This window comes from Uranotaenia lowii, unplaced genomic scaffold, assembly GCF_029784155.1.
Source record: "Uranotaenia lowii strain MFRU-FL unplaced genomic scaffold, ASM2978415v1 HiC_scaffold_271, whole genome shotgun sequence".
NCBI classification, from domain to species: Eukaryota; Metazoa; Arthropoda; class Insecta; order Diptera; family Culicidae; genus Uranotaenia; species Uranotaenia lowii.
Window position 1 is genome coordinate 18283 of NW_026598170.1, and position 21261 is coordinate 39543.

At 43.0% G+C, this 21261-nt stretch overlaps 3 protein-coding genes across 4 annotated transcripts; 2 read left to right on the forward strand and 1 right to left on the reverse strand.

The window, feature by feature from the left end:
• The first annotated feature begins 386 nt into the window (after window positions 1-386).
• Window positions 387-3890, forward strand: LOC129759781 (uncharacterized). Its single transcript, XM_055757303.1, has 5 exons — window positions 387-607; window positions 804-970; window positions 1033-2493; window positions 2561-3030; window positions 3091-3890. The coding sequence occupies exons 1-5, from the start codon at window positions 452-454 to the stop codon at window positions 3528-3530; spliced, it is 2694 nt and encodes an 897-aa protein (XP_055613278.1). The 5' UTR covers window positions 387-451; the 3' UTR covers window positions 3531-3890.
• A 465-nt stretch (window positions 3891-4355) lies between these two features.
• Window positions 4356-8889, forward strand: LOC129759775 (uncharacterized). Of its 2 annotated transcripts, XM_055757297.1 has the most exons (7): window positions 4356-5248; window positions 5318-5430; window positions 5653-6495; window positions 6847-6966; window positions 7065-7145; window positions 7852-7991; window positions 8063-8889. In XM_055757297.1, the coding sequence occupies exons 1-7, from the start codon at window positions 4867-4869 to the stop codon at window positions 8280-8282; spliced, it is 1899 nt and encodes a 632-aa protein (XP_055613272.1). In that variant the 5' UTR covers window positions 4356-4866; the 3' UTR covers window positions 8283-8889. The 2 variants fall into 2 exon arrangements, with proteins under 2 accessions (XP_055613272.1, XP_055613271.1); XM_055757296.1 differs by having other exon boundaries at window positions 4357-5430.
• A 4614-nt stretch (window positions 8890-13503) lies between these two features.
• On the reverse strand, window positions 13504-21250 carry LOC129759782 (DNA polymerase epsilon catalytic subunit 1). The gene is made up of 5 exons (XM_055757304.1): window positions 21102-21250; window positions 20908-21031; window positions 19448-20599; window positions 14113-18864; window positions 13504-14046 (listed from the first exon to the last, which is right to left on the reverse strand). The coding sequence occupies exons 1-5, from the start codon at window positions 21152-21154 to the stop codon at window positions 13567-13569; spliced, it is 6561 nt and encodes a 2186-aa protein (XP_055613279.1). The 5' UTR covers window positions 21155-21250; the 3' UTR covers window positions 13504-13566.
• Window positions 21251-21261: the final 11 nt, after the last annotated feature.

The following is a 21261-nucleotide window of genomic DNA, read 5'->3' on the forward strand; positions in this document are numbered from 1 at the left end:
AAAAACAACGATAATTTTATGAAATGAATTACCTTGGTTCCATTCCCGCGGAGTTATGGTTTAAAAATAAGTAAATTTGTACTTTTTAATTTGAGTGTACAATGTTGAGACGATCGAATAGAAAGATATTTATTTATATCAAGCCAAGATGATACCTAAAAGCCAACAAAAAAGTTAAAATTGCGCGGCTTTTCTTCTTTGAATGTAATTTTATTATTTGGAAATTGAATATGCGATGGAAGCGAAAAGCCGTTCTTCCTGTTAAGAAAACGTCATTAAGGTTCGTGGTCGTTTTCAGCTAGAAAGTATGTAGCTGTTTTTTTATCTCTAGTCTTTGCTTTCTACAATCTGTCGGCAAGACAAAATCGAAAGAAATAACAAAAAAAAGGCTGAGGCGCAGAACAGAACAACAGCAACAAGAGTGCATGATGTGTTGAGTGAGAGACGGAAAATGGCTGATTCCAAAAGATCATCGTCTACAGCGATTTCTTCGGTCTCCAATTCAACAAGCACCGGTGGAACCAGCAGCAGCAAATCTTCCCGCAAGTCGAAAAATGATCTGATACGAACCATCGTCGGTGGTTATCTCAAACAACGGAACTACCTGGTAAGAGTATAACTAATAAATTGATACCAAAGGAAACCGGATTCTGGAATAAAACTTTGTTGTATAGTGTTGCTTAACCTAAAAACAACTCGAACTGTTCGAGGGTTCGTAGAGAAATTTGTATTATTTTGATTTTACATGTAGAAGCGAAATGTAGCTATTAATAACTTTTTTTTTCATTTTTGAACGTTTTAAGATAAACGATCGTTTCCGGAAATCGGATCTTATACTGACACAATCATCGGAACAGATAGTTATGAACACTGCCATAGAGAATGAAATTTCCAAGGCCAACAGTTTTCTATTTTCCAATATTTTCTGTCTAAACAACAATCCTGCTCAGGTGGATCAACATTTTGCCAAGTAAATCATTGAATCTAAAAAGGTAAATAAGAGGGAATGTTTAATTGGTGTAAATATTTCAGATTGTGCAGCTTCATCAAATACCAAAAAGATGCAGTTCGCAAGGAGCTATCGGAACTGGTCTTTCCTTTATTGTGTCATCTTTATATCGAAATGTTGAAAGGTCGAGATTGGCGACCAGCAATCGAATTCCTCCGAAAGCATGCTCCGGTGCTGGTTGGTCCGATTGAACCTTCGACTGCTCCTCCAAGTAGCTCGCCATTGCTGATCATGAATCAGAAAATCAACGGAACTGTTGAAGAACAACAAGCCTCTGGTATACCTATAGCGACCGTTCAAAGTTCCGCCATTATTTTTACTCCCACGTCAGAAGTTGTATCAAATTTCGTCATTGAGGCGAATCGATTGGAGTCGTTTAAACAACTTATCCAAAAGCTCTCTCAAATAACACGGATTCAAGATCTTGACAACGATGATCTTACATTGCAGTTTCGTTCCTGTCAGTATGTTATTCGTCTATCTTCGGTTTCCATCGTTGCTCTGAGACGCTACCTCGCTAAGCATGGCCATTCACTAGTCCTTCAAATTCTTCGTAACTGGTTTTCGTTTGAAACAAATGATGATAAGGATTTCTTAGACTACAACCCGGATACGTCCAAACCCAAACCAGACAAGCGACCCCGTTTGCTTTCTCCTTCGAATGGCATAGATCTGCTGAACGGGCTGTCCCCTATGGATCACTTTCCTGAACAAGAGCAACCATTGCTAGAGTATGATTTTTCCGAGCATTCTGATGCCGAGAATACCAAGTTCCTTCTACGCAACGGTTTCACCAGTGCATTCATTCGACACAAAATCCGCGAAATGAATGGATCCGACGATGATGGTACAAACCGTTTGATGGATCTGATGGACGACGACGACGATGAAGATGACACTACCGGTTATCTTCCTGGACTAGCAGCAATTTCACCAGTCACCACCAAGATCCCAGAACAAAAACTTGACCCAACTACACAGCCAGCAGCATCAACTACCGAAGACATCAGTGGTCTATTTCGAGGGATAACATGTGCAGAGCGGCTAAAGAAATTGAAAGATTGTACCGAGAAACTAAATCAGTATCATTCGCCATTGTGTATCTATCAGGTGGAGAATGTTGACAACGATCGGCTCTCGGCAGTTGCGATCGATGACAAGTGCTGTCACCTGGCGAGTGGATTTGAGGATGCCACTATTATGCTGTGGTCCGTAAACCGAAGTACTCAAATCGGTCGGAAACCTTACGCTGGGCTGTGGGATAAAGTCTGTTGCTGGAATGTGACCAGCTGTAAGAATAGCTTCAATGATTGGGATGAAAGCGAAGATGATGATGAGGAAGGCGGCGAAAAAGGATATGTTGATGCGGTTGAATCGACATCGCGTGAAAAATTAAATAAACTATTGCCTCCACACAGTCGACAGCCAGGGAAACGAGATCGTTGGAAGCAATACATGGAAAGAAAATGTAGTGAAAACGCTTTGTAAGTATCAACGCCTCAATTTTTTAGATTTATTTTTGACTCAATATCTATATTCTTGCGTCCATAGCACCGAAACTGGAGGAATAACACTGCGGGGTCACTCAAATGCCGTGACAGACCTACTATTCTCAAATCATTACCCATTGCTGCTAAGCGTTTCACGAGACCTTACCATGCGGGCATGGCAAGCAAGTGACTATAACTGTCGGGCTGTTTACCGTGGTCACAATCATCCTATCTGGTGCGTAACCGAGAGCCCAACCGGACTTTATTTGGCCACCGGATCGAGAGACACGACCGCCCGTCTGTGGTCGACGGATCGTGAATTTCCGCTGCAAATCTATGTGGGACACACACAAGATGTCGATACAGTAGCGTTCCATCCAAACGGAAACTATCTGGCAACGGGGTCCACTGATCTCACCGTACGGCTTTGGTGTGTAACGAGTGGTAAATTGTTCCGAATATTTACGGATTGTAAGCAACCAATACAAAGGATAGCATTCAGTCCAGATGGGAAATATCTAGCGACTGCAGGTAGGACTTCTACAATACATCCATGTATTTTTTTAATCAATCTGTTTTTTTTTTAACAAGGCGAGGAAACTAAGGTTAGAGTATTTGACCTGGCAGCTGGCTCGCAGCTGACTGAACTTCGCGATCACACTTCTGCAGTTAGTTGCGTTACGTGGAGTGATAATAGCCGACATTTGGCAACTGCAGGGACTGATGGAACGGTTCGAATTTGGGATGCGGTCAAAATGGTCTCTAGTAGTTCTTCTTCGTCATCGTCGTCTTCAGCTTCTGTCACTGCTAGCAATCAATCAGCGACCACCGGCAACTCGAATACTTTAACTAACAGCGGCGTCACCAACAATGGTATAAATCACAGCAGCCATAAGACGTTATCGTCATCTTCCTCGAGCAACAGTAGCAACAGCAGTCTTCTGCTAGCATATTCGACGGGGTGCCGCAGAATCTATCGGTTACATTATAACCAGTACAGTGGCAGCCTTGGTTGCATAGGAAACAGCTAAACGTTGGATCAGCGGATATATGGAAATTCTCCGAGCGTTAAGTATTATGTTTTCATTTCAAATACCTGTCTGCGCAAAAGTTTTCCATTAATTCCCACCACTTTCACATGCCGAACTCAACCCCTAGTTGTAGGTCTTAGTGTGTTTAGCTTTTCAACATAAATCGTGTACCGGTGCTCGGAAGATTCCCAAATAAAATTCGTTCGGAATGCCTGATGATGTGCTATGTTCTTAACTTTCCTGTTTCAGTGTAACTGGTATTGCAACAAAACTTGGAAAGCCCTTTTGCGAACGCTTTGATATTAACCATGATAGGTATATGGAACAGTAAAGTATAAACTGATTTAATGTCCGGTTAAAGAGGATTGTTATTCATGCTCCGTAAATTATAGATATCACAATCCTTTTAAACAAACATAAGATTCATTATAAGGTATTTATTAAGTTTAAGTATTGCATTATCGGAAATTTGAATAAGCATATTTATGCTTTTTGTAACACAGCTTTCAGTGCGATTGCAGCAAAGTTATTTGACATAAAAGCATCAGTGCAGTGCCAACTTCCGGTTCAGCAAGAATATTTTTAAAATGTGACACAAACAAGAACGCAAACTAGAATATTACTTATTTACAAAGAATTAAGTTTGTTTTTGTCACATTTTAGTTTTAAGAATTTGGCTTCAGGCCTCCAAAAATCAACCAATGCCATCTGTACGTGAGATTTTTTTTAATTTTTCTTCAGGACTTAAAGGGTTAATCGGTCAAACTAAACGCACACATGAACAAATAGAAGCCTCGATTGCGTGCGGGGCCGAACTGTCATAACATTATTTTGTCTATCTTTCTAGCCCCGAGAGAGGAAAAGAAATTCAGGAAAATAATTTTGCTTTTGCAATTGAAGCTGTACAAAACAGAAATAAGTCAATATTTTGTGAAATCGAATAACAGTTTGCTGGTCTACGAAATGAAAAGTGGAAGGAATCTGTGAGCGGTCATGTGGTGAAGAATTTCGGCCGTCCAAAGAAAGCTCACATCGCAAGAGCGCTGCATAGGCTCCATAACAAGATGGAAAAAATTTGATGTCGAGTGTTTGTGATGGTTTCGAAATTTGGGAAAATTGATAACAATTTTTAATGCCGTGTCACGTAGAGTATGAGTAAAACCTAATGTATCAAATTAAACTGTTTCCATCAGAATGGGCATAGCAACGGTGGAGTGAAAAGTGGAAGGTTGATAGGAATTCCCAAGGATAATAAAAATAACCTTCGTACAGAAAGTTGTCCTTGAAAGCTTTTGAAACTCTAAAAAAATCATTGGAACCATCGATGTGGTGAAATATGAACGAAAATCGCTTTACTGATTATCTTAAGCAAGGGGACGTAATAGTGCAGCAGCAAATGCGTCACTTCCAACACCAGTGCCGCATATGCGGTGTGGCTGAGGGCCTTCGGAGGTGTAGCCGTTGCCAGGTGGCGTACTACTGTTCTCAGGATCATCAACGGCTTGATTGGAAAGTACACAAACTCGAATGTCGCTCGATTCACCAGCTGTCTCAGCAAGGGACAAACGTACTCCAAGGGCAGACCAATCAATACGGTACGACTAGAAACTCTTATCAGACGACGATCAGTAATCCGCTGATATCGAGCGCAGGTGGGAAAGCTTATCAGCAGAATGCAACAGACGCGTCATTCGCTGATGGTTCTGGCAGTGGTGAAGGTGTCCTCTTCTTCGGAAATATTTCTAATGCAACCACTCATCATCATCATCTGCCTAATCAACCTACAGGCTCTAACGTGAGTGGTGGCGTACGTGCAGAAATTTTGTCAACAAACAGTCGTGATGATGGGCGGCAGCCGATGGTTGGAGCCACCAATACCACCGTTAGCAGCATGGACACGGTGGGTTCAGCTTTAACCATTCACTGTATATTGTCTCGAACCAATGTGAATTCATTTTCAAAAAACAACTTTGCAATCAATATCTAATTTGCTCAAACTTGCCTGAAAAAGTTTCTTTCTCTTGAAAACTTTACATATTTCTGTTCTTCGTAATCTGCTACTAATATCAAAAGCCCATCAACTAACCCACCTTGTGAATCTGCTTCGCCTTTCGATTTACAGTCATCGTCACCTCCGTCATCGTTGGCTACAGCTGCTACCCCGCCGATGACTGACCTCAACCAACAGCAGCCGGAATCGTCGCAACAACGACAACGACAAGATTCGCTACCACCGTCGATCGTAGACGACGTCGCGGACGAGTTGCTGCTGAGTGAACTTGCACTAACGAAACTGCTGTCCCCCGAGTCGCTTGTCGATGCCCGAGATTTGTGCGCCGAGCTGGTAGATCTAGACCAAATAGACGTGGACCACATACTGAATGAAAACAATTTCCTGAACAACATTAACAATCTGAACTTTCTGGAGGTGGTCGAGAACAACAATTTACAGTACGAGGGAAATAAAAACTTATCCCTCGACACCTGTGAAACGACTAATAACTTCAGTGCGAATAGTGCAGGCTCCTTCGTAAACGTTTCGGAAACCGAAAACCTTGGCTTAGGTCTTGATTCGCAAGGGGTTTTGAACAGTTTAGAAGAAGAAATGCAAATCACGGCTGTACGCCCACCGACAGTGAACCCAGGCTTACACAGCCATCAGCAGTTAGTCAGTGAAATTGGCAGCGGTGGAAGTGGTTCCCCGGCTAGCAGTGGTAGTACGAGCACCGATGAAAGTGTCAGTGCATTGTTGAATGCCAAGATCGACAATTTACTGGGACAATACCAGCAGCATGACTCTATGTTGGCCGATTTAGAGGAAGAGAGTTTGGATGAAGCTTGCCAGAGTTTGGTGCGGGATATGAATGAGTATGGAGTATGCGTTCTGGATAATTTCCTCGGACAAGATCGAGGGCTGCAGGTGCTACAGGAAGTCACCGGCATGTATACGTCTGGGGTTTTCCGAGTAAGTTGATGATTGATTTATTTTTTTAGGCAAGATAGTTTTCTTTATAATCTTCCAATAGCATATCTGGTTTATTGCATTCGAAGGTGGTATAAACACCACTGACGAGTTCAGTTTTTTTTGTTATACCTACATGCTTCAAATCTTATCAGAAACATGTTTTGGAAGGCATTACTTCGATTTCTAGATCCAGTAAGCGAAAAGCTGACATTGTTTGTGGTTGTTGATGAATCATTTCTCGTAGATATGTTCATAATAATTCAAACAAATTATCTTTATAATGGGTTGTTTGTAAAATTCACCCAATACCACAAATAAAATAATTAAATTATATTATTTACAAAATAACAGGATGGCCAATTGGTGTCCAAACGAAAAGGCACCAATATGCGACACATTCGAGGAGACAAAATAACCTGGATTGGTGGCAGTGAACCTGGGTGCAGCAATATTGGCTACCTAATCAATAGGGTGAGTAAATAATCGTAACTTTCCCTAAACAATAAGGGCTACAGTTTCGTTAACACAACGTTATTTTTGACGGTTTTTTTTTTCAATTTTTCCCGTAGGTCGACGCCGTCATTTCCAAATGCAAGCGGATGCGCAATAACGGGAAAATCGGTAGATACAACATTCGGGAGCGAACAAAGGTAAGTTTTTACCATCAGCTTGAAAAGTTATCACACTTTTACCATTAACCACGTTTCGTGGTTTGAGATTAGATGTCCCCAATACTGCGATGCATTCAGACGGCGACGAAATGTGATCTTATCTGTGTTTCGTGGTTGAAACCATACAGACTGGAGAATGATTGGCGCCGGTTTATTGGTTTAATGATTCACCTCTGTTGCGTCTCAAGGGTCTCAAAACACTTAAAAAAATCAAAACAACCCACCGTGTGGCTAACTTAAAAGGTACACAAACAGTTATTGATGACTCATCTGGATCGTAGATTCAAGTTTTCTTTTATTACCCTTTCTAATTTTATATTAAAGGGGGTTCTGTCTTCCAAGATGTTTTAATAGTTGTAGACTCTTAAATAGAGGGATTCTCTTAATGCATTTGCAGATGTCAAGCTACATATGTGCTTCATATCACGAAACTCTCTTCAAAAATATTGTAAGCGCCTTCAAAGTCACGTACGCCAAAAAAAAATCTACGAGAATTGGTGCCACTTATTATATCTTCTCCGTTGATTAACACTGATAAAAAGTAATAACATATACACATACGGCACGAATATTTGCAGCTGGTTCAGTTTATCTTGGTCATAATGTTAACTGTAAATATTTAATTTAGGGGCTCCATTCTTAACTAGAAGTGAAGAACTGCATTTAAATCTGTTGCTGATTTCAGGCCATGGTCGCCTGTTATCCGGGATCCGGCTCTCACTATGTCAAACATGTGGACAATCCCAACCGAGATGGACGTTGTATTACCGCCATCTATTATCTCAATCTGAACTGGGAAGTCCAACAAAGTGGTGGTCTTTTGCGGTGAGTAGTTAGAAGTGTTAATTAGCGCAAGATAGGTTAAATAAAAAAAACTACCTACTCCGTTTTCAAAGAATTTTCCCCGAGGGTTGTAATGATCGTGTGGCCGACATTGAACCAATTTTCGATCGAATTCTGTTCTTCTGGTCGGACCGGCGGAATCCACACGAGGTACAACCGGCTCATCGGACTCGCTATGCCATCACCCTGTGGTATCTGGACGCGGAAGAACGAGAATCAGCCCGACTCCGATATCAGCGCGATTGTGAAACTCGATTCACGGCCTCAACATAGCTCGTTAAGCGTTAAGAAGGAGATATTTAAAGTGTCAAAGAAGGAGGTTTGAGCAATTCTCAATATAGGACAATTGAGAAATATATTCGTCGAATAGGCTATCTAGTGGAACAATCCTGAGTGAATAAGATAACGAAAATGTGATATTCTCTAATTACGCTGAATGTAGGGATTGGAATTGTATTTTATTTCTTATATAAAACGTTGTAAATATAGCATATAATTAATTGTATATAATAGTTTATTTGGAGCAATAATCTGATTGACAGATGTGTAGACTAGACAAAAATGAACTTGCTGACAGTTGATACGAAGTGATGTTAATTTCTTTCGATTAACCTTAGTTTGTTAAGCAAAAGTAGTCAATCGTGTAGTAATTATAGACTCGGTCGTATAAGAAGGGACTTTTTCAATTTATTCTCTTGCAAATAAATCATATTTCTATTAAAACTATATCGTGTTTAGAAAACAAACTCTAAATAGGTAGGTTTATATTTTAAAATTTTATGCCTCCCTTTTTATTAAATCGAAAAAAGGATTGATTCATTTAAAAAAGTTACGAATCGTTTGATAGTAAAAATAAAGTTTTAATCTATCATTCTCCGTAGCTGTGTCTCTTTTCATTCGATATCACATTTTTTGTTGTTAGGGATTGTATCGGTCTTGCGTTTGATAAATTTGCGCGAATCTCGTGTTAAAAGTTTGGCAACCTCAAGTGAAATATCAAAAGAATAGCAAGTGAAATATAAAAGCAAAAATGAACTTTCCGACGACACGTACCGATTCCTTCCACTCAGCGTCTATGCACGGACTTTGAATTGGCCTCCAAGGACCAGGTCCGGCAACCAGTAGACACTCCTACTAACCGATACTTTTCGTTTAAATGCGCGGAACAACAGTGTCGAAGATTGTCAGCCTCAACGACTTTGGTTTTCCGATACGTGATATGCAACTTTCACTTCAACGACTACGAATTTAAAATATTGTAGGTATTTCAACTTAAGCTTCCACGAGCGTCTGTATAGTCTGGGGGACGAAAAGGGACTAGCGATTGGAAACTTGGAACATGGAACTGCCGATCTCTAAATTTTGTGGGCAGTACCGCAGTACCCACGTGCTCTCCAACGAATTGAAGAGCCGATAATTCGACATCGTAGCGCTGCAGGAGGTATGCTGGAAGGGCTCCACCGGTTCTTCAACATCAGCATCATCAACGTGCACAGCCCTCACCTCGAAAATACCGGTGACGACAAAGACGAATTTTACGCGCAGCTGGAGCGTGAATACGACCGTTGCCCAAAACATGATATCAAGATAGTCATCGGGTTTTTCAATGCTCAGGTCGGCCAGGAGGAGGAATTCAAACCGACAATTTGAAGGTTCAGTGCGCACCAGCTGACCAACGAAAATGGCCTCAGACTGATAGATTTCGCCGCCTCCAAACGAATGGCCGTACGTAGTACTTTTTTTCAGCACCGCCTCCCACACAAGTACACCTGGAGATCACCGTACCAAACTCAAACACAGATCGACCACGTTTTGATCGACAGCCGGCACTTCTCGGACATCATCGACGTCAGATCCTGTCGGGGCGCCAACATCGAGTCGGACCATTATCTGGTGATGGTGAAGATGCGCCCAAAACTCTCCGTAGTAAACAACACGCGAAACCGGCGCCCGCCTCTGTTAAATATCGCGCGACTGAAGCAACCTGAGGTCGCGGCAGACTACGCGCAATCGGTCGAAGCAGCGCTGCCGGCAGAGGGCGAGCTTGATGAAGCCCCTCTCGAGGACTGTTGGGATACCATCAAAACAGCCATCAACAGTGCTGCGGAGAACGTCATCGGTTATGTGGAGCGATCTCGACGGAACGACTGGTTCGACGATGAGTGTAGGAGGGTAATGGACGAAGAGAATGCCGCGCGGGCGGCAGTAGTGCAAAGAGGCACCCGTCGAAATGTGGAAAATCACCGACAGCGGAAGAGGCAGCGAGTCCGACTTTTGCAGGAAAAAAAGCGCCGCCTGGAAGAGGAGGAGCTGGAGCAGCTGCATCGTTCCCAAGAAACACGAAAGTTCTATCAGAAACTCAACGCATCCCGCAAAGGTGGAAGTAGCACTTCGATGAACACCTGAACAGCGCACATGCAGGAGATCAATACGGTGGGGGAAGGTACATCGCCGGCGTAGCCAACGACGAAGAGGAGCCACTCCCAACGATGAGTGAAGTTAAGGAAGCCATTCGCCAGCTGAATAGAAACAAGTCGGCTGGGAAGGATGGCATGGCAGCTGAACTCATCAAAATGGGCCCGGACAGGTTGGCCGATTGCCTACACCGGTTGATAGTCCGGATCTGGGACATAGAACAGCTACCGGAGGAGTGGAAGGAGGGGGTAATATGCCTCATCTACAAGAAGGGCGACAAATTGAACTGTGAGAACTACCGAGCGATCACTGTCCTCAATGACGCCTACACAGTGTTGTCCCGAATCCTACTCCGCCGCCTAACGCCACAAGCAAACAGATTCGTGGGAAGTCATCAGGCCGGCTTCATGGAGGGACGGTCTACGACGGACCAGATATTCACATTACGGCAAATCCTCCAAAAATGCCGGGAACACCAAGTCCCTACGCACCATCTATTCATCGACTTCAAAGCCGCATACGACACGATCGACCGTAACGAGCTATGGAAACTCATGGACGAGAACGGCTTTTCCGGGAAGCTGATCAGACTGATCAAGGCGACGATGGATGGAACGCAGTGCTGTGTGCGGATATCGGGTGAATTGTCGAGCTCATTCGAATCGCGCAGGAGGCTTCGACAAGGTGATGGTCTATCCTGCATGATGTTCAACGTGGCGCTAGAAGGTGTTATTCAACGAGCGGTGGGCGAAATGCGAAGCACGATTTTCAACAGATCCAGTCAACTTATCTGCTTTGCCGATGACATTGATATAGTCGGCAGATCATCTGCGGCGGTGGGGGAGATCTACCGCAAACTGAAACGCGAAGCAGGAAGGATTGGGTTGATGATTAATACGTCCAAGACGAAGTACATGCTAGCCTGCGGATCCGAAACCGACCGAACCCGCTTGTCCAGTAATAACAAGGTCACGATCGACGGCGACGAGCTGGAGATATTCGAAGACTTTGTCTATCTCGGCTCACTGGTGACCGCAGACAATGACACCAGCCGTGAGATCCGGAGGCGAATTATCAGCGGAAGTCGTGCCTGCTATGGACTCCACAAGCAACTGCGGTCGAGAAGTGTAACCTGTATACGACGCTCATTAGACCGGTTGTTCTCTACGGGCACGAGACATGTAGTGGTATGAATAAGGTTTAGCAATTGCTTCGGTAGCTTTTACTTAGCTCGAAATCAATCAAAGCAAAAGTCAAAAGCATTTGCTTAGTTTGGTATGAATAAACATTTGCTTAGCGGATGTGTACTAAAGTCTTAGAACATAGCTTTTGCTTCGAAAAATAGAGCTATCCAACCAGCAGAATCTGATTTTTTTTTTAAAGTAAAATGAAAGAAGACGATCAGCAAATTGAAAAGTACGGCTGAAGTAGCCTTGAAGTCGACGAAGCGGGTGGTGGGTGTAAGAACGACCGGAATTTTTTTGGTTATGCGTGCTCGTATGTTGATGTTTAAAGAAAAATGAATACATATTCGAATATTGTCAAACAAAAAATTGCCTTTACTCTCCCACATGTATTCGGATCGGGATAATCCGATGTATAAAAAAATAGGCAATAGGCGCGCACTTTAATTTAGATTTTTTTTTTTAAATCTTAGGATTATAAAAAATTATATAAAAATGAGAGATCTGTATAATGTTTTAATTTATTACAATTTATTTCTTACTTTGAGCCAATTGGGACTTCTTCCACTATAGCCGGATTTTTTTTAATTTGAAATATTTACTAATTGATTTGTTTATTGTCATCTTAGACGAATTTATACAAGATTTTATACAACGACAGGAATATGAAAAAAGTTGGGTTATCACTTCGACTTTTCTTTATCCATGTTGAAAATACCTTTTTGAATTGTTTTGAAGTGAAATATTGCTAATTTGATAAGTTTATGACGTTATTAAAGAATTTTTTATTGGAATAGTCTGCTACCGAGCATGCTTAGAAAATAAAGCAATTGCTATGAGATTTGTCGAGCAATTGCTTCAGGTTTGAGCTTTATTCATACCAAACTAGCTTGTTCTAAAAGTAAAAGCTCCTGACTGAGAAAACAGCTGTCAAAAAAAACTTTATTCATAACAACCGAAGCAATTGCTTTAAGCGACTGCTCGACTGGTCGATTCAGTTTAGCAAAAGCAATTACTAAGTTTTTTTCATACCACCCATGGATATTGCTCGAGGAGGACCTGCGTACACTCGGAGTATTCGAGCGACGAGTGTTAAGAACAATCTTTGGCGGCATAGTATCCAGAAGGTGGTGAAAGCTGGCCGGATACGCTGGGCGGGACATGTTGCGAGAATGCCGGACGACTGTCCTGCAAAACAGGTGTTCGCTACGAATCCGGTAGGAACAAGACGAGCGGGGGCCCGAGAAATTGGAGAACGGTTGCTATGAACCGAGGGAATTTTAGGAATTATGTTCGTCAAGTTATGTCGTGTGACAGAATACTATGTAAATAAAAAAATAAATAAACTGTATAGTCTGGGAGTAACCCTCGGGGCACCAGTTAGCAAGAGGGCTTCCCGATTGCCTTCCCTTATTAGGTTGGCTTCGGGTTTTTTTGCCAAGACAATGCGTGTAGATCGCGCGCGAAATTCAAGCATTTCTTCTCAACGGTTGCAATGGATGTTATGTGGACTAGTCATTTTTACTTTTGGTTGGTAGCCATCTTGATGTCGGATCGTGGAGTTCAATCCTAATCAACAGTGCCGGTTCATCATTTGCTACCTAGAGATTTTTACCTTGAAATAACCAGTAGAATAGAATACTAATGTATAAAATAAGTTGCAACGCAACTTGTTATTCATGCAAAGAGTTCAAATTTGTTATGATAACTCACCTTTCAATGGCGTCACACATATTAGAAATGGGAAAATCCTAATAAAATGTTCGTACCTATCGCGAGTAGAGTACCTTAGAGAAGAGACATTAAATTACCTACAACAGTTGAGCTTCGAGCTGTTCCCACAAGATACTCCAGTGCCTTTTTCACCGAAATAAAATACCACAACAGTTTTTTGGTACATATGAGAAGGTTTTTATTTTTCGAAAAATAGGTTAAATAATTTAAAAGCCTACCATCCTTCAGCAAGTATTCAAAGTATGCTCGATGGTTTCTTTCAACAGTGGCATGCGATAATCGTTAGCCACCGTTAGGAAAGTCCCCAATAGCCGTCTCACGTCAGCCGCCGATATTAGATTTTCGAAGCTACCAGCGCAGTTGCAAAATTGAGCCAGATTTTCTCGCTTAATTTGCTTACACCGTCCACAGCGTAAATCCTGCAATACGTAGGACATCACCTTGCGCTGAACCACATCGAGAAAACGCATCTCGATATCCACATTTTCATAATCAACATTACACTGTGCACACAGCCACACCGGGTGGCCATCCTTCAGAGCTCGGTGATTATCCTTGCAGAGGTCCAGATCACGACAGTGATTGCAGGCTTTGCAGATCACCTCGTTCAGGACATAGGATTTGAGTGGATCCTTCCATACCGCTTTGTCACTGAAGTCTCCCACTCCAACCAGGAGCAACATGTTACGACGCAGAGTTGTCAGCTGAAATCAAAAGAATTGTTTCACTTTGAAGGTAAACACTATAAAATAAATTAAACCTATTCTCACCTCTTCCTCAGTTTCTTTGTTGACCATCAGGACCTTGCAAACGGCTTTGATGAACTCTAGAGCAGGTCCATCCTTTCCGCGGCCGTAGTTTTTGTGCATTTTCTGAACCATATCGTAGGCTACATGGGACAACTTTTTCAAAGCCTTCGCAGCTGGCACGCCGCTTGCCATAGTTTCCAAATAGGAAATCAAAAACTGTTCAAAGTGCTCTCTGCAACGTCCAGTTTCTGGCAATTGCTCCGCGATGTTCCAATTCATCTCCAGAGAAAGTTCTTCTTCTTCTGCTTCCGTTTCAGCAGTTTCTGTATCCGGGGCGAGTTCCTTGCCTCTAATACCACCGAAATTTGCAGTATCAATCCAAAGGAGAAATTCCCAAGATTGTTGATGCGACAGCGACACACTGTGGAACATTTCTTTATTTCTTATACTTTGGACAACATAATCCGTGTATGCCAAGGCATCGAAAAGAGTCTTTTTCCCAGTATGAATTACTATTCGGTTAAAATCAGCATACACGATTTCGGCTTTAAGCCGCTGGAATTCAGCGATTATTTGAAGAAACAGCTTTCTCATCAAGGTGTTCAATGCCCGGCGTAATGCTGGATCATACAACAATGCTTTCGATGATCGAACCCACCGATAAAAATGGATGATCTGGAAGTCGGAGAAGATATTACGATTTATGGAAACTTCCCGTAACCATCCATTGACCATGGTTCGCATCACTCTGAACGCCTGCGAACAGAGTGCGGTTTCATCGTAGCTGGGCAATGTTTGGATACCCTGATTACTGATCATATCATCCAGGGAAGCTTGTGGAATTACATCAAATGTTGTGGCCGAAGTAGCACCCTCAATTTCTTGAATCCGACTTGCTTGTAGAAGCGCCGAAACTGCCAAGCTTTCGAGGTTCAGCTCTATGCTGAAAGTGTTGTAGAAACCAGATCGATTCTGCACCACCGAAATGTTATCCTCAAACTCTGCTAGCAGTCTAGAATCATCGGCTTCACGGCCACCCAAATCCGGACGTGAGCTCGGCGACCACCACAGAATGAAATTATTTTTCTGCAAATGGCGTGAATAGAACAAATCAGCTCCGAAGAGCACCGTATCAGCTGGCATATTGCCAATTGGAAGCTGGAAGTATCTGCACTGATCCAACATCATCTCAACAACGTGATTCAAATTCAGGAAATGGCGCACCATCGATCGAGCTCCATGTCGTTGCCATTCCAGACCTGAGAGAAGAGATGCGTTGTCCGCAATGTGAATTTGAGTTTCAGGGAATTCCAAACAAGCTGGTAACAGCTGGTTCAACTTCTGCAATCCCATCGCTGTCTGTACACAAAGAATTGTGGGGCCCCGTTTTTCATCTTTATAAGCTGATAAAGCTCGAGAAATACGCTGATACACCTGTTTAGGATCAACCTCCATAAAGGATTCAAAAGTCATATCAGCAGGAGGCAAACTTTCTTCGGTTAACGTTTCATTTTCACCTTTAATCAAAGCCAACCGTTCCGATGTATAGAGATTCTTCAACGTTGGCAACTGATTGGTTCGCACTGTGTCCAGAACTACAATGATCGCTTTCTTGCTGGGCCCCATGAATAGACCCCACATCTCTCGCTTTCCCGACGGTATATTGTGTTGATACAAAAATATTTTTCTCATGTTTCTTCCGTCTTTCAGATACGGCACATGCGAGCTCCGCATCTCCAACTGCTGAATATTGAAAGAATCCAGGTCCTTCGTAGCAAGGGTTGCCAAACTTCGTGCTTCTGAACGTTGAACTGCGCAGGTACAGCCAAGCTCCATCAATGCTCGGAATTCCAAAGACATCTGCGTCTCATAAATCCCCTCAATATCTGGGGTCGCCAAATCCGCCAGCATACCCAAACGATTATCTCGGAATACATTCTCAGGTACTACATACTGGTACAAATGGTAAACAGGTCGAGCACGTGGTAGAATTCGATGAACCTTTTTCCACATGGTACCCTCCTCAAGCGGTGCCGGTGTTCTTTGATTAACATAAAATATTCTCGGAATGGTCAAACGAATCTTGTGCAATTCTTCGCCAACCATTGCCCAAACGTTAAAGTTGCCCATTTCATCCGTAGCAATTACCTGAATCACGTGCCAGGTCTGTTCGATCAATGAACGTTGAGTTTTACGCAAGAAACCACCCAGAGTAGCAGCTTGTCGGCCAGACCCCAACGAACTTGCAACTGGCACTTCTTCCTCCATCCGTGACCGTTTGTTTAGTTGAGGATCTCTATGCTTCTTTCTCTGTGTCAACTGCCATTTCCACTTCCTTTTGTGGAAAGCCAACCAAGCTTGTAATTCTTCCTTTGAACTTCCCACCGGTGGAGGAGCCCCTAAGGCTTCCCTCCATGTTTTGGGTTCCGGAGCTGTTGGATCTTCCGGTGAAGGCGTACGTCTTCGCTTAGAATTACAAATTGGTAGGTTTGGCCCACTTGTGGGCGATCGCGCTCTTCCAAAATCTTCCATGTCCACTATCGGTTTCTCTTTAACGGTAAACATTTCACTGATACGTCTTTGTTTAAGCGTGTCGTTTTTCTCCAACATTTTTTTGTGTAACCAATCAGGATGTTGAACTCGCGGAACCGGATTGTTCAAACCTTGCAGAGCAGCTGGAATTGTGATAATTTTCTGAATTGTACCTCCCAGCCGTTCAATATAGTACTGCCAATCCAAAACATCTCGAATGTCTGCATCTCCCATAGTATTATCTTTCAACCAGCGACGCAGATAATGGCGACGCACACTGGGTTCGGATTGGAAGATTGCCAGTGGAATCGCTCTCTCAGTTACCGGTGCACCATCCGGTTTCTTAGATATAATGAACTTGCAAGCCAAACCGGCATCTTTCACCATCTGATCACCCAAAAACTCCGCTAGGCGCTTGGCCGTAGAAATAGATGTAGATTTTTGCTCACCGTAGTCTTCCAACTTCCTAGACATTGATCGGTTTTCAGAAATTAACTCAAATAACTCGCTGTCCGGCATGTTGTGGCCTTTGCTGTACAACACGTCCAACCAGTAATCGGCTATTTTAGCGACAGACGCATAACATTGTTCTAACGTCGATCCCTGTAAGAATGCTTCAAATACCGAGCTCTGGAAGATCTTGATCAACTGAAGTTCTCCACGTCGTTTAACCTCGAAACCTTTTAGCTCAGCAAGTGATCCGTCGAAATTGAAAACAGCGTAACGTTTCTTCAATCGTTTGCCTTCTTCCTTAGCTGCCGGTAGCACCATTGCCAAATACGGACCATCCACCTCAAAGAAGATTGAATTCTCATCTTTGATTGAATACACTGCAGGACTTCCAGGTTCATGAGGCTTTTCCAGTACATGATATTGGTTATTTGTGAAGTAGTCCTTCACCATCGTATTCAGCACAGCATTTGGATATGACACATTGATTTTACTCTTTTTTGGATGATTTGTAGTTACAGTGAATTCTTGCGGAAACGACGCTGGTAGAATACACCAAATTCCATCAGTGTCCAATTCCAATGGTCGACCAACTCTCTCTATAATCTCCCTAGCTTTAGTGATGATGTTTGCTCCCGTAAGACACACAATGCCTGCCATCGACATGCTGTGCCATCTGGCTCCTCTTCTCATGACGTAACCATAGAACGAGTTCAGAATACATTTGTGAGCCAATTGAAGAGAGTCGTACAAGACCTCCCGACCCTTGGCAGCCTTAATTTCACCGGCATCACCACTTTTCACAGCCGCCGTAACTGCTGCTTTGGCCACCTTGGTAAGAGCCTTGTATTCATAACGTCGATCACGAAAAGCTCGCACAGTATCGACGTAGAAACTGTTCTCTTTCTGACAGATCGTCGAGGTTCGTGTCTCCAACTTCGTGACCTTTGTCTTCTTGTATGCTTTTCGACAGTAATCGCTCAACCGCTTCTTTTCATAGTTGGCCTGATCTTCCTTAGATAACTCGTGAAAAGCCCTCGGAGGTCCACCGGGGAACAACGGTGGAAACTTTTCCGTTTCCAGCTGCTGTTGGATGCGTTGGAATTCATTTCTTGAAGCCGGCAACATCTCGCCTCTCCACATCCATTCCATATCTCGCTTACACTTTGCATCCGGTTTATTGTAATCGCACGCAGCACAATCCGTTTCTGAAATCATCGACGACGGCTGCAAACGATTGGTCAAAATAATATTAGGATACATAGCTCCCACATCCAAATGATAAATAACCGGTTGCTCAATTCGGCTCGGTGTGTCATACAATTGCTGCAACGAGGCCTTAATCTGTTCGGTCACTTCGTCCAGATTTGTCACCAAATCTAACGGCACGCCCTCTTCTGTGACGATCGCAAATTCCACCACCTTATCGACATTATCCTGTAGTTGTTTCAGCATGTCCTGGTCTAGCCGAAACCGTGTGGAAATATCTGCCCTAAACACACCCGATTCCAGTGCTTCCACGTGTCCACCGACATATGTCTCTGAGTCTAGCACGTGGCCATCTGCAGTCAATTTGTTCAGTTCGCTAACCTGCTTATTGGGGAAAACAATCCTGGCATGGTACGCTTCCTTCATCAGCAATGATTCGCACAACGTACCGGAACCCTTACGTAGGATCTCGTCCGGTTCCATGGGAATAATGGTAGCCAGGGCAAAGATGAAAGGATGCACGTACTTCATGTACAGATAATAGGTAGCAACTGCATCCGAAACGGAATAGTTGGACAAAACCTACAGAAATTAGGAAAATGCTTTGTTACTACCTAATTTAAAACAAATCGCAATAATGATTCTAAATATGAAATTCGGTCTGTCTGCTCCTTACAGACTTGGAAACAACTAAGTGGGGCTTTTTTAGGCCGAGGAAGGTTCCTGTAATGGTTTCCCGAGCAGACCTTGATGATTTTTTTACTGATGTGTCGTATTGTGATGTGTTTTCAATGATGCCGTTTTTATACGGCGCATCTCACACAATTCAATAGATTTATTATATGCTGGTTTAATGGCATTGCGGTGAACTTTTACGACGAAAATTCTTGATAGAAGAATTAAAGATTGAAATTAAATGACGGATAGATAAAGCAGATGCTTAGTAGGAGAAAATGTATAGAAGTTGAAAATGAGCCAAGAGCATATTTTATGGAAAGCTTCAAAGGTGCGTTCTAGACCCTTTGTCCCGCATCAATTGAATGGCTGGGAGAAGTAATAGCGAGAGGCGCAATTACGTTCACCCATACATCCAACCCGATGGATTGGCAAAGCACGCGCTTCCCAATCGGACAAAATTCAAGAGATTGATTAGTTTACATCTTACCTGTGGTTGCTCAACGGCCATCTTGCACATTTCCTCGGGGTCCAGCTCGACAGGATCGTAGCGCAGCTTACTTTTGGCCACGGCTTTCAAGCCCTGGGAACCGACCGGTAAGTACGAATCTCGCTTAACCCAACAGAGACAATCCATGTGCATGGCTGGTCGGCACAGATAGTTCCCATCCCGGGCATTCACCTTCGAAAATCCGATCTCCCGCTTCATGTCTAAATCGTACACCGCTGCCCGGGCTTCCACGAAAGGCCAATCGAAGAAGTCCCCGTTGTAGGTCACAAAAATGTGCGGTTTTACGTCCAGAATATGATCGAAAAATTTTTGAATCAGGGTCATTTCATTTGGTTCATTGAACACGATAAAGTGTCCTTCGAATTCTGGCTTCGGAGTGTACTCAAAATCCTCGACTTCAGCACTGATAATTTCCCTATTCGTGATCAGGTAGCCCTGGCCATCGATCATGTACGAGATCATCATGATTTGATCAGTCTGTGCGTCCGGAAACTTGAGTGGCAGCTTGGTTGTTTCTATGTCAAACGCCAGTACCACCGGTTCGGGTCGATCTAGAATATCTGGCCGAGGCGTTATTAAAGGGGTTTCATCTCCGCCCCGGCAACGCATCGTGTACCAGAGGCCACAGAAAATGTTTAAATCGATCGATACTCGCACATGGTAGGGTACGTCATGCTCTCTCATATCCATGATGCTGTCGTAGAAATCCTGATTCTGATTGGAACCCGCGCCTCCTTCGGAAGCAACGGCCAACGAATTACTCAGCATCTGCATGTAGTAGGTGTTGGCCTTATCACGTTCCTTGTTCTTGCGGACAGCGGCCGCCAAATCGCGCTTGACTTTGGTCATGTGAGTGGTGTTGGCAAAGGTTAGTTTCAGCAAATTTTGCTTCAACCCGCTGAGATGGTTCGGAAGATCCAGATCCTCCCGCTCAATAAATTCCACATTGAGCAGCTGGCCCGAGTACTTTTTCGTTAGAAACTTCGACACTTCCAACGCTTGGCCTTCCTTGGTGATCAGCAGCAGATACGGAGCGTAGATGATTGTCATTTTGTACCGGGTGCCGTCCATCTGCAGGAAATACAAATCCAGCGCAGCTACCAGCCGCCGGTCTTGATTCAAGATCTCGGTCTAAAAGAAGTTTAGGAATTTATTTTATTTTATGAAGTATATCGTCCAGTTATATTATTTTTTATGTTTTAATCCTATTTAAATTTTCGTTTTGTTTGTTTGTAATTGTTCATTGATTTTTACGTAGATACAAAAATATCATATTTAGGGTCGAGGAAAGTTGTCTTATCGAAAATTTTAATTCCAGCATAAAAGACATTAAGGCTATCGTTACTCAATAAAATTACAATTACAATTGAAGATTTGGACTAAAGGGCGAGGGAGGAGGAGGATTGACAGTATAGAATGATATCAGTGCAATTTCCTACCGAGTGCATGTTGACCAGATACCCGGTGCGCTCTTGAGTGTCTTTGACCCGTTCGTATCCATACTTGAGATCGATCTTGTCGTTCTCCTTCGACTGACGATAGCCTATCTCATTGGTGTCATCTCTGGAAAAAAAAAATTCGGATTAAACTTTGAACTAAGGGCAGAAATATAAGTGTTAACTATTCTACGAACCCTTCCGGTTTCTCGGCAACGTATTTGCCCGTGTTTGGAACGTAATTACTCATTGAAACAGTCGAAAAATATCACTAATTGTTCGTCGTACTCTGCAGAAACGATGAAAAAGCGCAGTGTTTTAGCGAAAATACCACTCGCTCCGAGTAATGACGTCACA

What these genes read in the sequence shown, in the direction of transcription:
- LOC129759781 (XM_055757303.1), top strand. Translation starts at nt 452, where the DNA reads ATGGCTGATTCCAAAAGATCATCGTCTACAGCGATTTCTTCGGTCTCC. An exon ending in TCAAACAACGGAACTACCTG is followed by an intron (nt 608 to 803) that starts GTAAGAGTATAA and finishes GAACGTTTTAAG; the next exon opens with ATAAACGATCGTTTCCGGAA. An exon ending in GAAATATCTAGCGACTGCAG is followed by an intron (nt 3,031 to 3,090) that starts GTAGGACTTCTA and finishes TTTTTTAACAAG; the next exon opens with GCGAGGAAACTAAGGTTAGA.
- LOC129759775 (XM_055757296.1), top strand. Translation starts at nt 4,867, where the DNA reads ATGAACGAAAATCGCTTTACTGATTATCTTAAGCAAGGGGACGTAATA. An exon ending in CCGTTAGCAGCATGGACACG is followed by an intron (nt 5,431 to 5,652) that starts GTGGGTTCAGCT and finishes TTCGATTTACAG; the next exon opens with TCATCGTCACCTCCGTCATC. An exon ending in ACATTCGGGAGCGAACAAAG is followed by an intron (nt 7,146 to 7,851) that starts GTAAGTTTTTAC and finishes TGCTGATTTCAG; the next exon opens with GCCATGGTCGCCTGTTATCC.
- LOC129759782 (XM_055757304.1), bottom strand. Translation starts at nt 21,154, where the DNA reads ATGAGTAATTACGTTCCAAACACGGGCAAATACGTTGCCGAGAAACCG. An exon ending in GTTGCCGAGAAACCGGAAGG is followed by an intron (nt 21,032 to 21,101) that starts GTTCGTAGAATA and finishes TTTTTTTTCCAG; the next exon opens with AGATGACACCAATGAGATAG. An exon ending in TGGCCGTTGAGCAACCACAG is followed by an intron (nt 18,865 to 19,447) that starts GTAAGATGTAAA and finishes TAATTTCTGTAG; the next exon opens with GTTTTGTCCAACTATTCCGT.